This window comes from Lucilia sericata, unplaced genomic scaffold, assembly GCF_015586225.1.
Source record: "Lucilia sericata isolate MDLA Ls3-8-SP2 unplaced genomic scaffold, ASM1558622v1 Contig000024F_arrow, whole genome shotgun sequence".
Taxonomy (NCBI): domain Eukaryota; kingdom Metazoa; phylum Arthropoda; class Insecta; order Diptera; family Calliphoridae; genus Lucilia; species Lucilia sericata.
Window position 1 is genome coordinate 916,026 of NW_023994062.1, and position 21,133 is coordinate 937,158.

Genomic DNA, 21,133 nt, shown 5'->3' on the forward strand with positions numbered 1-21,133 from the left:
GCCAAGACGCCATTGAAAGTCCACCCGTTATTCTCTAAATGTTCACATTAATGTCAAAGATCTTCATGTAGAATTTGAAGATTCTAGCTCTATTAGTTTCCCAGATAAACCAATTTTTGTATTTTATTAATATGGGTAGTCCGCCAATTTATTTCCCAAAATGTTTACATGGATGTTAAAGTTACTCGTGCAAATTTTTAATATTTTAACTATAATAGTTTCCAAGATAAACGAATTTCTGTATTTAATTTATATAGGACGTGCTACGCCCCCTAATGCTAATCCGCCCACTGTTTGTCTTAAATAATTATATTGATACTAAGGTTGCTCCGACAAAATTTGAAGACTCTAACTATTATATTATCTCAGATATACTAATTTAATATTTTCTTAATATGGGCGTGGCACGTCGCCCACATGAAATTTCAACATAAAAAGTACATAAAAGTACATACATACATACATACATACATACATACATACATACATACATACATACATACATACATACATACATACATACATACATACATACATACATACATACATACATACATACATACATACATACATACATACATACATACATACATACATACATACATACATACATACATACATACATACATACATACATACATACATACATACATACATACATACATACATACATACATACATACATACATACATACATACATACATACATACATACATACATACATACATACATACATACATACATACATACATACATACATACATACATACATACATACAAACACACTTTCATTTTTATATATATAGATACATACATATAGACACACTTTCATTTTTATACCCTTCACCTTCGTGAGAAGAGTATATATAAGTTTGTCATTCCGTTTGTAATTTCTATAATATAATTTTCCGACCCTATAAAGTATATATATTCTGGATCCTTATAGATAGCGGAGTCGATTAAGCCATGTCCGTCTGTCTGTCTGTTGAAATCAGTTTTTAGAGGAGCCCAGATATCGGCGAGATCCGAATCTTCAATAATTCTGTTAGACATGCTTTCGAGAAGATCGCTATTTAAAATCAGCAAAATCGGACCATAAATGACGGAGATATGAGCAAAAATCCGAGACAACCTCTGAAAATTTCATTAAAAAAGACAATTTTTTCATGCTTTGATTATTAAGCAACAACAACACTGCTTATTCATTGAGTATTTCGTTTCACATGTTTGGATGGCTGTGTGTTTGATTGGCATGTGTATATTGTTTTTGTTTCTTGGTGTATTCAGTTTTGTATGTTTGGATGGCTGTGTGTTTCATTGCCTTGTGTATATTGTTTTTGTTTGTTGGTGTACAGTTTCGTTTGTTGGTTTTACTGCCTTGTGTATTTTGTTTTTTGAGTGTTTATTCCGTTTAGCGTTGTTGTTGTTCATTTTGTTTTGCTATTGCTATAATAATGATATAATCGAGAAAATTAAATAGGTACATAAATTTAAATTTTATAAAATTTATATTTTCTAAATACACTATGGTGAAGGGTATATAAGATTCGGCACAGCCAAATATAGCACTCTTACTTGTTATATATATAGATTGTTACAAATTACAAACAAGACATTAATATTACATTTGTAATTTATGAAATTCATTGAAATACAAAAAATGGTCTTCAAGGTTTGAACTAAAATTTGACTTCGCTATTTCTTTGTCCAGTAATAAAGATTGAGGTGTACAGAATCTCTAATTGGCACAAAAATTGCCTACGGCATCAGGATTTACAAATAATTATATGAACTTAATGCTTAATGCATTATTTTTCGTTTTATTAAAACAAATGTTTTTCATATTTCAAAACAAACGTCAAAATATTGTTTTTTTTTTGTTTTTATTTCAATCATTTGAGTTTGACATTGAGCTCATACATGTACAAAAACAAAATACTTGTTGTTTTTGTATTGTTGTAGTGATGCATATACCTGTTTAGTGTACCCTGGAATTAGGGTTCTATAGTTGAAACGAAAAGTCGACTTTTCTACTTTTTGCATTTAGTTAAAAGTCGACTTTTCGACTTCTCGACTTTTTGCATTTTATAAAAAGTCGATTTTATGACTTTTTTTATTTAATTAAAAGTCGACTTTTAGACCTTTCGACTATAAGTATTATATAAATAGTAGACTTTTCGACTTTTTCCGACGTTTTTCGACTTTTTCCGACTTTTCGATTTTTTCGACTTTTCGACTTTTTGACTATTTTCGACTATTTTTTGACTTTTTTCGAGTTTTTCCGACTATTTTAGAGTTTTTGACTTTTTTTCCACTTTTTTTAAGATTTTCGACTATTTTTGACTTGTTTCTAAAATTTTTGTGTTTTCGACTTTTCCGACTTTTTTCGACTTTTTTCGATTTTTTACGACTTTTCTACTTTCTTCGACTTATCGACTTTTTTCGACTTTTATTAACAAAGTCGACTTTTCGACTTTTTCACAGACCATAGTCGAGTTATCGACTTTTTTGGAACAAAATAGTCGACTTCGACTTTTTTCGACAAAAATTCGATTGTTCGATTATTCGAAAGTCGATTTATATAGGGTTATAGTATAGAAAAAAATTAAAATTATATAAAAAAGTACTAATTTTACCCGTTTTCATAGCTTTATGTTTAATAATTTCAAAATGCAGAGTTTAGTCTCATTAAAATTGCAAAATCGGACACTTTGCGCTGGTGCAAAATAAAACTTTATATTATCTGAATTTTGTACGAAAATACAAAACTTTGCTAATAGTATCATGCAAGAATGAATAAAGCAAACTTTTATTTTTGTTGGTTTTTGTATACGAATAGAAGATAACAAAATTTTTTTTCATGAGCGTGATAAGTAAATTAATACTTGGTAACCTGCTAAATAAACAAAAAATGAAGAAATTATATATATATATAAGTTTTCTAGAAGATTTTATATAAAATTATTTGAATAACAATTGGTTCAAAAATTGGGAGATATCTTTCTTTAGAAATGTTTCTCTTTCTAAAGATACTTTTTCTTTAGAAAATTTCATTTAGATACATTTCTATAGAGAGCATTTTCATTAGAAAAGTTGATCCAGAGAGAGTATTTTTTTAAATTTAGAGAGAATTTTCTTTAATAAAGTATCTTTAGATAAGTTCTTAAGAGAATTATCTTTAGAAAAGTCTCTAATGAGTTAGTTATCTTTACAAAAGTTTAAAGAGAGTTTTTTTATTAAAGTTTCTCTAGATGTAAGCTTTTTGGAAAAGTCTCTTAAAATTATTTTCTTTACAATGAATTGTCTAGAGACAACTTTCTTTAAAATATTAAGTTAAGTTTATGTACATAGATAAAGTTTTATTTAGCAAAGTGAGTCTAGAGCCCTGATCGGCAAAGAGCTTTGTTAAGGGCTTTCTTGCACTCTTAATTTCACACGCATGTATGCTTACACATGTATAAAAAACGATAAAAACCAGTAAGAGAACTTATTTTTTACTGTCTGCCGATGTAGGGTCTAGAGAGAGTTTTTCAAAGTTTCTCTAAACTGTGTTGGATTTTGTTTCGAATTTTGATTTAATTTTTGAACAATTTATCCCACAAAATTTATGACCACTAACTTTTTAAGCTTTTAATTCTGTATATCCGAAATTCTTCCTATTTTCAAAACATTAGTTAACAAAATTAAATTTAATCTTAACTAATTATAAAAACAACATTACTTTTTCATTATTTCATAGAAATAAAGTTTAATTTAAACTTTATTTTTTCTTAATTTTTTATGTATACCTATTATTTAAGTAGAAATTTGTCATACCCCATTTACACATACACGAAATCTAGTAGATTTCAATTAAAATCTATTTGCAAATCTAGACCGTTTACACTTACTCTTCTTGACATTTAGGAAGATTTAATTTTTTCTAATATTTCTCGAAAAAGTGTGTGATATGAAAAATAAGAAGGAAAAATGGGATATTTATTAAAATTTTATTTATAATAAAAAATAAATATTTAAATATAACATTACCTTTAATATTAGATGAACTTTTCATTCAAGTTTTTCAATTTAAAAAAATTTTGTCGACATTTTAATTTTTTTTGTTTGTTTTGTTTTTCTCTTTTTTCTTGTGTATTTTTTAGTATTATTTAGGAGAAAACAGAGTTGCATCATTAAAAACTATTAGATTTTGAGTAGGTTTTAACGAAATCTATTTACGAAGTAGATTTTGTTTTGTATGGGAAATCTAGTTAAAATCATCTAGATTTGGCTCGAAATCTCATAAGTACTAGATTTCGTGTATGTGTAAATGGGGTATAACCGATTATGGCCAGGCTAGGTTTAATATGAAAATAAATTAAATTAAAAATTAAAAAAATACTTTCCGCACCGTTTTAAAATGTAAGTTCATTTGACTGTTCATGCGAGAAACTTCTCACAAAATTTGCTTACAAAAACTGTTTTACTCACAAATTGACATATCTCACAAAAATTATTTACATAAACACTTTCATGTGAGAAATGATATTTTGTTTCAATTCACATTGTTTATTCTTCAATTTCAATGTTTCATGCAAGAAATTTCTCGATGCGAGAGTTACAGAATCGATGCACGTGGTAAAAACTGTTGAGTTTTAATGGTCCCCATCAGGGTCTTTAAGTCAAAATATAACCTCAATTCGACAGCATAAGGCTGACAATGTACAGTTACACAAAGTAATGCATCACAAAAGTACGAGTGATATGCAACTCCGTAAAAAGCCTGACCGGCATGTCAGGGATCATTTCTGGATCTAACTTTTACTAATTCTATGTTATCTATCGAATGGAATGCTCATCAAGCGGTTATTGGTGGCAGCCATCATTTTCCGGTTATGGTTAAAATCGAGTCGATTCGAGGCAAAGGTACTAAGTTCATTTCGAAGAGAAAATTACTTAACACCATATCTAACACTCTTATTCAACCAGATTTTGATGATATCGAGGACAACTTTAGCAATGCTCTCAAGTTATCCTCATATAATTTACTTGGAGATAAACACACTCCCAAAGCATGGTGGAATCCTTCACTGACAAGACTTCATAGAATAAAAATCGCTGCTCAGAAACGTTTCAACAAATACAAGTCCATGGAAAATTCTCTACTTCTTATTGAAGCCATCAAAAACTTTAAAATCTCCATCAGAAAAGCCAAAAACGATTCGTTTACCGGCAGAATAAATGATCTAAATGCCAACCCAAACCCAAAACTTCTTTTTCGTTTTGTTAATAACTGCAAAAATGCTGGACAGGAAAATCTGCGAAATAAGTGGAATCCTGACAATAACAGGCTCTATCTAACTCATCTCAAGGACCAAGTAATTAGTGATGACACTTTATCCCTTCCCCAAATGGATAGTTCATCGTTTGTTGAACCTTTCTCTATGGATGAATTGACTCTGGTACTTAAGACAAAATCTAAACCCTCGGCTGCTGGTTTTGACATGGTCACGTATGAAATGGTAAGATCGCTACAACCTCATTCTATTAAAAACCTATTAGTAGCTATAAATGAAAATTGGAAATCACTAACTTTTAGAGATGCGTGGAGGAGGATTAAAATTATTCCAATTCCTAAAAGGAATAAGGATCTGGAGATTTATACCAATTTCAGACCTATCGCCCTAATATCTGTCTTTGAAAAAATTATAAATCTTATGGTAAAAACCAGACTTACGGATTTCTGGATGCAGCTAAAATTCTCCCTGATCGTTCTTTTGCTTACAGAAAACATTTCTCTGCGAGTTCATGCATAAATGAAATTATACATTTTATTGGTTGTGCTAAAGAAAGAAATGAAAAAGTTGTCTTGGTTTCGCTCGACATTTCGAAGGCTTATGATTGCGTTAACCTATCCAAACTCTATAATATTTTGAAGAATATAAACTGTCCGGATCATATTACCTTGTGGATACTTAACTTTCTAAAAAGAAGAATACTCACCATGGGGAATGAGGACGTGGAAGTCTCAAACGGCCTACCACAAGGTAGCTGCCTCAGCCCTACTCTATTTAATATATATACGATGCATCTTCACAACCTACAGGACGCTGAGACCCAAATCTTTCAATTTGCTGATGATTTTATAATCATATCTTCTAATCCATGTTTTGACACTGCGGTCAACAATCTTCAACGGAAATTGGTAAAATTCAAGGAAAATGCTCTTTTGCTCAACCTCACTATTAATTTGGAAAAAAACAAAAGTTATGTACCTGGCTAAAGGATCTCGTAAGGAGGTAAAAATTTCTATAGATGGAAATCTTATTGAAAACGTCAAGTGATTTTACTTTTTAGGCCGATACCTTAATAAAAGTTTGACAGTTAAAGAACATTATGATGACATAATAATTAAATCAAGGCTGCTATAAATGCCATTAAAATGTTAACTCCCATTAAAGCTGGTATAAACCCTAAGATAGCTCTGAATCTCTCTAAAAGTCTAGTTTTCTCGAAGGCTGAATATGCTCGTACCACGACATCTAACTCACCTTCTTATATTAATAAAAAATTAACGTCTTTCCAAAATAACCTATTGAGAAGGTCACTTGGACTCACTCCCTCAACTCCTGTACAGTCTATTTATGCGTTATCGATCCAATTACCGCCAGATAAACGGGCTTTGTATCTCACTGCCAAAGAACTCATCAAGTTGAAAATCTATAGGAAGGACACCTATGATAAGATCACCAATAACTACACCATGAAATCCAGCCTGTCTACGACGTACCACAAATTCAGGGATATATTTGATACTATTGGCATTTTGCAAAATTGTCCCCGGCCGGCTCAAATTGAGGTGAAAATTAAAATCTCCCCTTTTGGTAAACAGTCTGCTAATTTGGACCAATTCCGCCCGTTTTATCTTGAGGCCTTGAATGCATATAGCGGAGAGGGCTATGCCATCTATGTCACTGATGCTTCGATAACTCACACCACTACTGCTATGGCAGTCTATAACGTTTCATCTGAAAATACTGCACTTTTCCGTTTTGAGTCAAAAGTTTCCTCTCTAACAGGAGAATTATACGCAATTCTGAAGGTAATTGTATTAATCGTCGATGAAGGTATATCAAAAGCTTTAATTTTTACTGATAGCAAAAATGCTTGTGTTCTTTTAAATAAACATTTGGATGGTAACTTTTTAATTTCAAAAATTTTTCTATTAATTCAAAATTCGCATATTGAATCCATTGTTTTCAGTTGGTGCCCATCCCACATTGGGTTGGATTTCAACGAAAAAGCTGATAGCCTTGCAAAACTTGCTATAACGGATGGTTTGACAATCATATATCCCCTAAGGATGCTTGCAGACAAGAATATTCTCAGTCATCCCAGTCAAAGGGAAATTGGTTCTTTAAAATTTTTCCAAAATTACCAAAAAAATTTTGGTTTGAGTCTTCAAATCTGGATAGTAAATATATAAAAATTATAAATCGTCTGTTTACTGGCCATACATATGGTAAAACCTATTTGAAATTAATTCATAATGAACAAACGGATACCTGCGACACCTGTCATGTACGCCAATCGGAAAATCACGTAATTTTTGACTGCAGTAAATATACACCCCTTAGATCAAAATTCGTCTTTTTTAATAATTATAATAACCTACTTGATCTCCTCAAAGATAAAGATATAGATGTCCTCAAAATGCTTGCGGACTACATCAAAGAGGCAAATATTCAACTATAATGGACAAATTCAAATATTCAATCTTGTTGTATCGCTCTTTTTTGTTTCTGGTCATACGTTGCCTTGCCACATTTTAAAACACCCTCAAATGTAACGAAAAGTTTTATGTATACACATTAAAGATAGCAACACTACGTGAAGAATGAAATAAAATAAGTTAGCACTAGCATATAAACATATGTTTAGCCATAAAACAGAGTCAAAAAAAAGCCTGACCGTTCTTAAAAAAATAATGGCGATGAAGCGAGAGTTGTTCTCCAACTCATACCCGAATTGCCAATGAAAACTTTTTCATTTATATACATACATATGTACTTTTCAATAATGTCGTGGACGATTTTAGGAATATTTCGTACAGATTTCATATATCACCTACCGAATAATAAGATGCCAATGTGCATTGCACATATTTAATAGATCTACATACATATATTGTTTTTAAATGTTTAAGATCAAAAATCTGAATTTTAATTGTTTGTTTGAATTTGCGTTTGACTTAAAATTGTTAATGTTTTTTTTTTTTTCATGTGGAATATTCCAATGTGGAATATTCCAAAATAATAAGTTAAAATATTAAGAGAAATTTTTTAATATACCATCTATTAAATTAAAAATTAATGTGAAATACGTCCAGTTTTCCTTTTAGGACATTGTATTCCTTTTCACTTCATTATTATTATATATATATAATTTTTTTTTTATTTTACAGATCAATCTTATATAACGATGTAGATGATTTGTTTTTTGTAATTCAGGATGGCTCGTTACTCGTAATGGATTTATATGCAAACGATTCATATGAACTGTATAATAATTATTGCATAGATATAAATAATATATCCGGCATAACATTCGCTATTGTTTGCATTACTTCGGTGGCAGAGCATATAAGTCGCAGTCAGATTGTCGTCGTTGCCATTCTAATGCTATTATCTATACCTTGTCTTTTATTAGTTGCTTACCTACATCTGCGAATAAAGGAACTAAGATCTTTACATGGAATAATTCTGAGCTGTATGTCATCTTCTTTAGCAACAGGTTACTTTCTGTACTTCCTAGTACATATATTTAATTTGGATGAACGTAATGTAGGATATGTCGTGCAATTCTTTTTATTATCCTATTACTTTTGGTTTTTCTCGTTGTGCTGTAATGTTTCATTAAATATATGGTAAGTGTAAACAATTATGTATGTATGTAACATACTCAAATAATATATTTCTGCCGAAAATAAATAAATTCTATGATACCATTTCCCAAAAATATTTAGTGAGCTGCATCATAGGATAAACCCTTTTTTGAGGTTTCTATGATTTTTCGATATTCTAGTGAAAATAGTGAAAAATAGTTTTATTACTTATTACTTTTCAATGTAAGTTTTTCCTGGAATATAACACAATATCATAAACTTTTCATTAACATATGGGCTATTAAATACGATTAATTCTAGGGTGTGATTTTAATTCATATAAAACTTATTTGTGCCAAATTTTATCATAATACTAGTGATTAGAGGTGAGTTACGGACGTTTAAGTGTTTTTCTGAAATTAAACTTTGAATGGAACTAGGGTCAAATGAGATCCAATCGTTATTAAAATCGACATAAAGGTTTAGTCTTATAAACATTTTAGATCTGGCGATTTTTGAAGGGATAGTATTATAATTAACAGAATTATGAGCTAAAAAGTGATAATTTCGGGTCCGTTGGTATGGCGGCGAGGTGTAAAAATAGACCAATTTCAAAAATTTTCAACAGTCTTCGTCTTTGGTGCTACAAAAGATCATATACCAAATTTTGTTGAATTATCTTCAAAAATGCAGAAGTTATAAGGGTTTTATTTTTTCAGTCGTGGTTTACCTTTTCATGGAATTGCCCATATGGCTCAATATTTACATATGGAACCTAAACCAATTTGAAATATTAAAGAAAAAATACTCTTGTTGTTAATTATTTTATTGCTACTGAATCACTGATATTTCTACTTTACTTTGCACATATGTACATAATTGTGTTATTCTCTAATTTTTCTACAGATTTATTTCTCATTATTTAAATTTCACTATTCCGTATCATTAACTAAAACAATATTTGTGACTCCCTAAAATTGTGGCATATTTCCAGTATTTATTAAAAAAATAAAAATTTCAACAATAAATACTTTCATACAATATTAACAACATAAAAATTAACCAAAAATATTAAATTTGAACTTGACAAAGAAAATGACTAAATTTTCTAATTACTTGTAAGCGATTGTGGTAAGTAATTGCCGTGTAAAAATGCTAATGTGTTAGTCAATTTTAGCATTTTAATCCCCCACATGATAATAAACATTTTTACTGGAAAAATTAAAAAATCAATTTCAAACTATAAAAAAGTTTTAAAAAGTAAATAAAGTTTATCGGTCCTTTTTTACGATTTTTTAAATAAACTAAATTGTTATCAATATTTTTTCTTGTTTACGTTTAAGATTTTATATTATCAATGGATTTGTTTCATTATTCTAACAAATCTTTAGTACGTTTATCAAAATATTTCGAATAATTTCACTTATATGCAGGGAAAAAGTTAGTAAACCAAATAGTTGATATTCAAATATTATAAAAAACAAGTAAGAGTGCTATATTCTTATCTTATATACCCTTCACCATAGTTTATTTAAAAATTAAAAATTTTATAAAATTTAAATTTATTTCATTTTCCCGACTATATCATTATTATAGCAATAGGAAAACAAAATAAACAACAACAACGCTAAACGAAATAAACACACAAAAAAACAAAACACACAAGGCAGTAAAACCAACAGACATCCAAACATACGAAACGAAATATACAAAAAAACAAAATGCACAACGCAATGAAGCCAACAAACATTCAAACGTACAGAACTAAATACACCAAGAAACAAAAACAAGTAAGAGTTCTGTGCCGAATCTTGTATACCCACCATCAAATCATTGCCGAAAAGGAATGCTTCCTTATAAATAAACTTTGATATTTAAGAATCTATGCTTTTGTTATCAAAACAATTTTCTCATTTATTTCATTTTGTCGATGTACTTGTATTTTTAAGGGAGTAAAAAGCGTTAAAGTAATTTTCTGTGAGGGACCTTATTTGGGGGGGAGGTTAGGTCAATTATGGATCGATCCTCGTCAAATTTTCTAGAACGATTTTAGTTTAGGCTAGTAATGAGCGTTAAAGTAATTTTCTTATATGGGGAGTAGGGTTAATTATGGACCGATCCTTATAAAATTTTAGAAAGATATTAAGGTTCCTTTAAAATATGTTTATGTTGAATTTCAGCATTAATGTCATTTTCTGAAGGGGACCTTATATGGGGGAAATTGTCAATTATGTACCGATCTTTATAAAATTTTACAATGATATTTAGGTTCCTAAAAATATGTTAATGTCGAATTTCATCGTCATAGCTGCTTTTTTTAGTCATTTATGAGCGTTAAAGTCATTTTCTGAAGGGAACCTTATATGGGGGATAGGGTCAATTATGGACCGATCCTTGTAAAATTTTACAAAGATATTAAGGTTCCTATAAAATATGTTTATGTCGAATTTCATCACTATATCTGCTTCTTTTAGTCTGTTACGAGCGTTAAAGTCAGTTTCTGAAGGGGACCTTATATGGTGGCTAGGCGAAATCGAGCACCGATATTGCCCATTTTCAATACCAAACAAACTTCATCAATATAAAATGTCTGTGCAAAATTTCAGACCGCTAGCTAATTCCATTTGGACACTATCGTGTTTTCAACAGACAGACAGACGGACGGACTTAGCTAGATCGTCTTAGAATTTAATAAGTATCCAGAATATATATTGTTGTTACTTATTTTTTATGAAATTTTCAGAGGTTGTCTCGGATTTTTGCTTATATCTCCGTTGTTTATGGACGGATTTTGCAGATTTTAAATAGGAAACTTCTCGAAAGCATGTCTGACAGAATTATTGAAGATTTTGATCCCGATGTTATCTGGGGTGTTCAGAAAATTGATTTCAACAGACAGACAGACATGGCTTAATCGATTCCACTATCTATAAGGATTCAGAATATATATACTATATAGCGTCGGAAAATTATATTAAAATTACAAATGGAATCACAAACTTATATATGTCCTTCTCACGAAGGTGAAGGGTATAAAAACAAAATACACAACGCAATGAATAAGCAGTGTTGTTGTTGCTTATTTTTTATGAAATTTTCAGAGGTTGTCTCGGATTTTTGCTTATATCTTATGGACGGATTTATTTTAAATAGGAAAGTTCTCGAAAGCATGTCTGTTGAAATCAATTTTCTGAAGACCCCAGATATCGTCGGGATCAAAATCTTCAACAATTCTGTCAGACATGCTTTCGAGAAGTTTCCTATTTAAAATCAGCAAATCAGCAAATCAAAGAAAATTTTTTGCATGCTTTGATAAATAGTCAACAACAACAATACTTATTGGAAATAATATGTATGTTTGGATGTCTGTGGGTTTCATTGCGTTGTGTATTTTGTTTCGTATGTTTGGATGTCGGTTGGTTTCATTGCGTTGTGTATTTTGTTTCGTATGTTTGGATGGCTGTTGGTTTCATTGAGTTGGGTATTTTTTTGTTATAGCCTTCACCATATAGTAGCACATAGGCGAAAGGGATTGTCAAAGACCTAAGTCCGCTGTCAAAAACCTAACTAGTGAGAATGTATTACTAGAAGCACAAAAATAAACAAAAGGCACTAAATAATAAATGTATTTTTGAGACGTTATTGTTTGTATGTTATTACTGGGATTTTATATACTAATGAATGAGAATAATAGTTAATTAATTTTTTTCAGAAGATATTTCATCTTCAAACATATTATTATATGTTATTTTTTTCTGCACTAATGAAAAAAGAAAAAACAGTATGTGAAATACTTTTTTCATTTTCAATACGAAAATTAACAAATTTTATTTTTTCAGTTTTAATTAAAATGAAATGTCAAAGAATAAAAAATATTTCTTTTTCGTTTGTAAAATATAAATTATTTTAGGGGTCTTAAATACAATAAAAGTGTCCCAAAAAATAATAAATATTAAGTTTAAGTGATAAGAAAAACTATTAAGTGCTAATATCTTCAAAATTTCGCGAAGAAAATTTGAAGTTTTGTGAGTGCGTTTGGTTCTCTCAAGTGTGTTTTATTCTCTCAGAACTCGTCTGTGTGAAGAAAATAACAAATTTTGTTTGACAACCCCTTCAGTTTCGCCTATACCACTACTATATGCCCTTCACCTTCGTGAGAAGGGTATATACATATGTATAAGTTTGTCATTCCGTTTATAATATCTATAATATAATTTTCCTACCCTATAAAGTATATTTATTCTGGATCCTTATAGATAGCGGAGTCGATTTAGCCATGTCCGTCTGTCTGTGTGTATGCTGAAATCAGTTTTCAGAAGACCCCAGATATCTGCGAGATCCGAATTTTCAATAACTCTATCGGAAAAACGATAGAATAGAACGCCATTTAAAATCAGTCCAATCGGTCCATTTTTATACCCTCCACCACCATCAGTGGTGATAGAGGGTATATATAACTTTGTCATTCCGTGTGTAACACCAAGAAATATTCATCTGAGACCCAACAAAGTATATATTCTGGGTCCTTATCAAATTCTGAGTCGATTTAGCTATGTCCTTCTGTCTGTGTAAAACACGCTCACGATAAAACGAAGCAATAGAGTTTAACCAAATTCACCCAAAATGTTCTTCATTTTCCTAAGTTGTTTGATATTGAAAATGGGCAAAATCGGTTCACACCGGGAAAAGTTATGAATCAAAATTTAAAACAACCTCGAAAAAATAAGCATTTTTTACACATTCTGATCGAAAACTATGCAAGATAATTCCATGAAAATCACCGTACATTCGTTTCTAAACAAGATCTTGATCCCTGCTGAAAATGACAAGAATCGGTCCACAATTTCATGTAGCTTCCATACAAAAGTACATATTCCCAGAATTTTACAAATTAAAATCTTATGTCAATAGAATTCATTCAGAGAAAAAAATTTTTGGATCGGTTCATAATTGGACATAGTTCCCATACAAGGTCCCCTCCCGAAAATCACTTAAACGCGCATAACTCATTACCAAATTAAGATATCCATATAAAATTTGGTATAAGTATTGTCCATATGCATAGAAATATTACTGTGAAAGTTTTTTCCGATCGGCCCATAAAATTATTAAACGCGCATAACTCATTACTAAATTATGATATCCATATAATATCACTCATTCAAGACGTAATTGTCAAATCATAATTCCAAAGTTAACTTCGATTTTAGAACGATCATATTACGTGAGAGTTGCACGACTTTTTAATACATTACCAAGAACATTGAAAACTTTTGAATTTTCTTATCATACTTTTAAACAAAGAATTTGTAAATACATGTGTGAAAATGATATTGTTTAGCATTTTCTTTTGACCTGTTTATAAAATTGAAATTTTTGCCAGAACATAATAATAAATAATTTTTTAAATTACACAGAAAAAAATAATACATAACTAGAATGAATTTTGTAATAAATTGTATGAATCGAACATGACTTTTTTTCCCAAACCATTTTCATTCGGAATATTAAAAGTTCATAAAATTTATGAATTTGTACATGAATGAACTTTTTGGTTTTTTTACTTATTTTCTTGATTTTCATAAAAAATTGAAATAAATATCCACATTGCAATAAATATTCAATGTTCCATTTTTTTTTTTTTAAATAAAATAATAATAATTAGCGAATTTTTATGAAAAATAAATAAAAATATTGGAAAACAAAATATGAAATAAAAAAACATCAGCAATATAGCTAAACATCCATTCTTCAGACAATCCTGCAAGTTACGCGCATTTTCATTGTTTTCAATCTAAAAATCATAAAGAAATAAAAAATTTTCCAAAAAAAATTTCAAACATTTTTTAACAAATAGAAAAATAGAAAGAAAATTTTTAATTTTTCAAGTCAAGGCTTCTAGATTATGTTTAAAAAAATAAAAATGAAATAATTCATGCAATTTAGGAACTTATTCTTAAATACTATTAACTTTAGTCAATGAAAGCTGTTCATAATATTTATGCTCAAACTTTTTTCTGTGTACATACATAGCAATAATTATTCTAATTTTCTAATTATTTTTAATACCTAATTTTATCCTATCTATGTTGTATCTCGTTATTGTTAAATTTGTTCTAGAAATAAGTATGGCACATTATAATTTTTTATTTATTTTATTCACTTATAAGAGCGGGTTTTTGAGATGGTAATCAAATGCCAATTAATAATCAGATTAGTTAATCTAAAAATAAATTTAATCTTATGTTAATCCCCTTTGATGTTTTTGAGTACAAGATTAAACTTCGCAGTGTTGCCATATAAAACAACAGAAAACTTCACTGTTTGTTATCAAAACAATGCATATTTTATAAAAAAGAAGAAGACAATTGTAAATTTAATATGAAAATTAATGAAAACTTTAATTAAAAACAAAAAAATGTATTTTGAAATGTACATAATTTATACTAATCAATAAAGAGAACATTTTAATGTTTATATTTATAAAAATTTTATTAATTTTTTTTGCATCAGCTGTTTACACTTTTGCATTTCGTGCTTAAGATTAAACCACCTCCATTGGGCGCTTAAACTTGCAAACAAAATTAACTAATTGAGTACTCAAAAACATCTTTCGAGGATTAATTTTAATTTAATCGCTAATCTTTCACCTAAAGATTGGCCCTAAGTGTTTTTTTATACTTTGATTATAGATTTAGGGCCTTATTCATAAGCGAATTTTTGTTTTATAAGGGTTGTAAATCAAATTTTTTATAGAAATTTTGTTTTGTAAAACTTTTACAGGGTAAATGTTGCTTATGAATAAAGGGATTAATTTATTTATTTTATTACTGTATTATAGATTTATTCAGTAGAATTGTTTAACTATAGATGGCCTTTTAGGTCAATAAATAAATAAATAAAAATAAATAAATAAAAATAAAAAAAAAATAAAAAAAAAATTTGGTATGAGCATTGCCTATATGCATAGAAATATTACTGTGAAAAGTTTTTTCCGATCGGTCCATAATTGGTCATAGCTCCCATACAAGGTCCCCTCCCGATAATCACTTAAACGCGCATAACTCATTACTAAATTAAGATATCCATATAAAATTTGGTACAAGTATTGCTCATATACACAAAAATATGACTGTCAAATGTTTTTCCGATCGGTTCATAATTGGTCATAGCTCCCATACAAGGTCCTCTCCCGAAAATCACTTAAACGCGCATAACTCATTACTAAATTAAGATATCCGCTCGGTCCCGTACAAGGTTCCCTTCAGAAAATCACTTAAACACATAGTACTTATTACAAAATTACGATATAGATACAAAAGTTGACTGAAATATAGCTTTTATTTGGTCATATCTCCCATACTAGGTCCTTCCCCTAAAGGCGCTTTAACCGTATTTAACTAGTTGCATTATCAATTTGTGTAGAACAAAATTATATAAATGTATTTCGAAAATTCTTAAATCTTTCACACACATGCATACATGCAAATTACAAAATATTGCTAAGCGCTATAAAAATATAAAGAAAATGGCGTTTGTAATGTTCAATAAATCTTGGAATTGTAATAGATTTAAGCTGTAAATCTTGTGATTTTTCTATTTAAGACATGAGAAAACTTATTTCTACAAATATTTGATCAATTAGGAAAGTATTAATATAAAAGTAGCTGGTGGAGGGTGTTTAAGATTGGCTCAGCCGAATATAGCACTCTAACTTGTTTGTTATTGTTTATAAACACAAAGTATGTAGAGCCTGGATTAGGCGAGAACACATAAAAGGGGACTTTTTGGTACTTTTTCGTTCTACAAATTGTACTTTTTGAATTTTCTATAATATCGAACCTAGAAACATGAAACACATAAAAGGGTACTTTTTGGTACTTTTTCGTTCTACAAAAGGTACTTTTTGAATCCTAATATATGTTATTATTATGTCTCTTTGTAAGTCTGTTCGTTTGTTTGTTAATCACGCCTAAACGGTTGGACCCATTTGCTTCTAATTTGGAACATAGTTAGTTCTATACCTGGAGAGTGTTACAGGCTATATTTTTTCAGAACTTGGACAAGGGGGGGTGGGGGTGTGCGAAAAGGGGGTAAAATTGTGAAAAACGGGCAAAATTAGTACTTATGATAGTAAATACTGATTTTGTCTATCCTTAAGCAAAAGCATTTCAATTTAGAATTAATTAGGAATATATATTAGCAAAGTGCCGTTGCGAAAATTGGACCGGAAGGGGACAAAAAATGTATTTGCTGCGTAAAGGGACTCAATAAATGCATATTTTCAGACAATTAAAACTACTTCAATGAATAAATAAAGCAAATAAATAAACAAGTAAAAATTTATAGTTGGGCATGGCCGACCATATGATGCCCTACGCCAGTCATTATGTAACAAATGTTGATTATTTTTTAATAATAAAGCATTTAAATTAATTTTTACTTTAATTCAAAAATATTTTAACAATTTATTGTCAAACAAGTAAAGGTGAAAGTGATTTTAAATAGGAAACTTCTCGAAAGCATGTCTGATAGAATTATTGAAGATTTGGATCCCGAAGATATCTGGGGTCTTCAGAAAACTGATTTCAACAGACAGACGGACATGGCTTAATCGACTCCCTATAAAGTATATATATTCTGAATCCTTATAGATAGGGATTCTTTAAAATTATATTTTGAAAATTACAAACGGAATGTATATTGTACATACTAAAGTGTAGTAACAGTGATTGTGAACAGATCTTTGTAGCAAGTCATAAGTTTATGTTCTCAATGAAAAAAAAAAAAAAAAAACAATCAAAACAAATATACATAACAATGTCAAAAGATAAAAAATCAAAAAATATTAAATTAATTAAACATGCGAAATAAACCAAATTATTTTCTTTGTATTTTCAATTCTTTTATTTTCTTTATTCCACATTTTAAACTAATAAATAAACTGTTTTTAACAAAATTTTAGTTTTTTTGTTTTGGTAAACAGCTGTTTGTTTTTGACTTTAGTGTTACCACTTTATCGTTTTTTATGCTAAAATCGTTTGAATTTTTTGTTTATATGTTGAAGTAAACAATTGGCAACACTAAACTTTCTTACAACATTCGAAAAACATATGAAAAATTGTCGTAGGAGTTGTATAGAGGTTTTGCATAGAAAATACCAACAACATTGTTATGACTATGAATTGAATATATGAGAATTTTGTTAAAGTATGCATTTACTTATTTTTTTTTTTTTTTTTGCCTTTCCTAATTGCCCAGTATTTTTTTATTGGACTTTATTCTGTTCAATTTGGGATTGTTTTTGTGCAAAGTGGATTTTTTTTTTGTAAATTTAAATTAAATTAAATGTTTCTTATATACTGAGAACTACTAGGTTTGGCCAAAATAGTGAGTTTGTAGTGTCAAACCATACAAATGGTAACAATCGATTTTCAAAGCATTCTTCTCCATAAATTTCACCATTAATTGTACCACTAGTAAAAACAGGTTTTGAATTTATCACACAAGAAAAATTTGCTGGCATATCTATTTACATTTTTGGAAATTTGAGCATAATTTTCAGTTTACAATAATATGGACAATATTATTCAATATTCTACATCAATTTTCCTGCCTTGGAATACAGATAATACCCTATTCAAGTCCAAAATTTTATTTAAATTGTTCAATTCATTTTTGAAGATAACAATGATTAAAATATAGTTCGGTTTTTATGTCGACTTGAACTTGTTGTATTATGTATTTACTTTAATACGAGAGTTCAATTAACTATTTAATTAATGGGAAATTAAATATGTTTTTAAAAATATTTGCTTTTTTTATAATTTAAATTGTTATAAAAAGCAGAGTTTATACCCTACACCACACAGTGGTATAGGAAAAAAATAGAGGGAAATAATTCGGTAACTTCTAAACGGTTAATCCGATTTTAATGAAATTTGGTATGCACAAAGAGGAGGTGTTGTCGAGTTTAGGTTTTGAATTTGGACCTTATAGGCCAACCAGGGGCCCGGCGGGGGGTCCTCAAATTAGGACACCTCGGCTATGTTAAATTTTTAAAACGATCCTATTTCTTCATTTGAGTTCCGATTTAAAAAAATTTTCGTATATAGAATCTCCTCATCGAGCACTATAAAAAATGTCGTTTTGAGTAAAAAAGTCTACCTAACTGTAAAATTTCATCAAAAAATATTCATAAATAAAATTTTATTGCAATTTTCAATATATTTTTTTAATATATGTATGTTAAATTTTTAAAACGATCCTATTTCTTCATTTGAGTTCCGATTTAAAAAAAATTTCGTATATAGAATCTCCTCATCGAGCACTATAAAAAATGTCGTAGCAGTAAATTATCTTTGCATACCAAATTTCATTAAAATCGGATTAACCGTTTAGAAGTTACTGAATTATTTCCCTCTTTTTTTTCCTATACCACTGTGCACCAGTTATGAATATTAAATACGATTTATTTTTCATAATAAAGCGTTTATCTTAAATATTATCTTGATTCCGATTTATTTAAGCAATTTATTGACGAAAAACTAATTTTTTAAAAGAGGCTTTACACGTTTGTTTTGATCCAAGGACGATGCCTATTGAAAATGGTTAATATCGGTCCATTATTCCACCCCATACAACAGAACCCCCCGAAAAGGGCTTCTGAGCTCATAATTATGTTAAATATACCTGTATATCGATAAAAAGCGGCACAACTAAGTTTTATATAAGCCTTGATGACCTTGCCAAATTTCATAATGATCGGGCCTCATTTGACCCTAGCTCCCATACAAAGTCCCCTTCAGAAAATTACTTGAATGTCCAAAATTAATTTATAAACACAAATATCGCGATGAAATTCAGAACAAATAAATATTATATAAATATATTCACAAAACTTTTTCCATATTTGCCCCAAGCCCCCATATAAAGCCTCTTTCAGAATATTAATTTTCCATCTATAAATTGCATAAATGTATCGGAACAATGAATTATTATGAAAAATAAATCAAATTTAATATTCATAATTGGTGTAGAGTTTAGGTTTTGAATTTGGACCGTATAGACCAACCAGGGGCCCGGCGGGGGGTCCTCAATTCATTCATTTGAGTTCCGATTTAAAAAAAATTATATAGAATCTCCTCATCGAGCACTATAAAAAATGTCGTCGTAGCAGTAAATTATCTCTTATAGTTTAGGAGACATTCGCATTTGAAAATTAAAATTTTAAAATTTTTACCGTCCTTACTTTAGTTTTTTGATAATAGCGGGTCCAAATATTCCCGATTTTCGCCATTTTTTTTATTCGCTTAACAACAAGTTTATATATCAAGCAGTGAAAGAATTATGTAAAAATCATGACTGAGTCCAAAATTAAAAAAGGCGATTTTTTGTCATTTTTTTGGGAAAAAAGTATCTTTTTCTTTTTAAGTTATCTAAAAAGTTTCTAAGAAGATGTATATAGAATTTATACTTTTTGGAAAGCTGACTTTACATAAAATACGATAAATGAAACAAAACTTAAAAATTTTTGACACCGAGGGGACCAGGTCCATCCAAAAAAAAAACCCTATTTTTTATGGAAAATTCAATTTTGAGCAAAAATTCTCAAATCGCATAGTCGATATCAAATTATAGTGACCTGTTTTATATGACCCAATATGTTCTTAACCATTTTGTAACGGGTTTCGATAACCCCGCCCCTGGTATGGATATAATAGGCAAAAAACGAAAAATCCCATTTTTGGGATTTTTTAAAACTTTTTTGGGAATTCCGGGATTTCTAATAAGAAAATTCGAAATTTTTATTTAATTTTGGATTTTGAGTAAAAAAGTCTACCTAACTGTAAAATTTCATCAAAAAATATTCATAAATAAAATTTTTATTGCAATTTGAAATTTTTTTTAGAGAATTTACCTAGTACTATTATTTTCATCCATAAGGTTAACTCTTAAATTTGTTACATACAGTGGTGGCCATGAGGTTAGCACATTTGGTATCTGTTAAATATAAAATCAAATATTTCCTATAGTTCTTAACTTTTTTAACAAATTCTTTTTTATGCGTAACACATGTCCTTCGAGGATCACGACACATTACATTTTGTTCCACTACTTTGTTGCAGATAGATTTCTTTCTTTCCAAAGTACATCTACCCCAAAAAAAATCTGGACATAAGTTTAGCACAAAATAAAAAATCATTGAAAAATTAAAAATAAAGCAAAGAAACTGGACAATTTTATGTAATTTCACTTAAAATTTTATA

General features: G+C 29.2%; 1 protein-coding gene across 3 annotated transcripts in view; it reads left to right on the top strand.

Annotated features, from left to right (window-relative positions):
• The window catches only part of LOC119609552 (probable G-protein coupled receptor Mth-like 14), an 81,889-nt gene that overhangs the window by 55,722 nt on the left and 5,034 nt on the right, over window positions 1-21,133 (top strand). For 2 of the 3 annotated variants that reach the window (XM_037964389.1, XM_037964397.1), the window contains exon 3: window positions 8,445-8,906. In XM_037964389.1, coding sequence (XP_037820317.1) covers window positions 8,445-8,906 — 462 coding nt within the window. Of the gene's footprint in view, window positions 1-8,444; window positions 8,907-21,133 lie in introns of those variants that run through there. The other variant, XM_037964407.1, reaches the window with a different exon arrangement.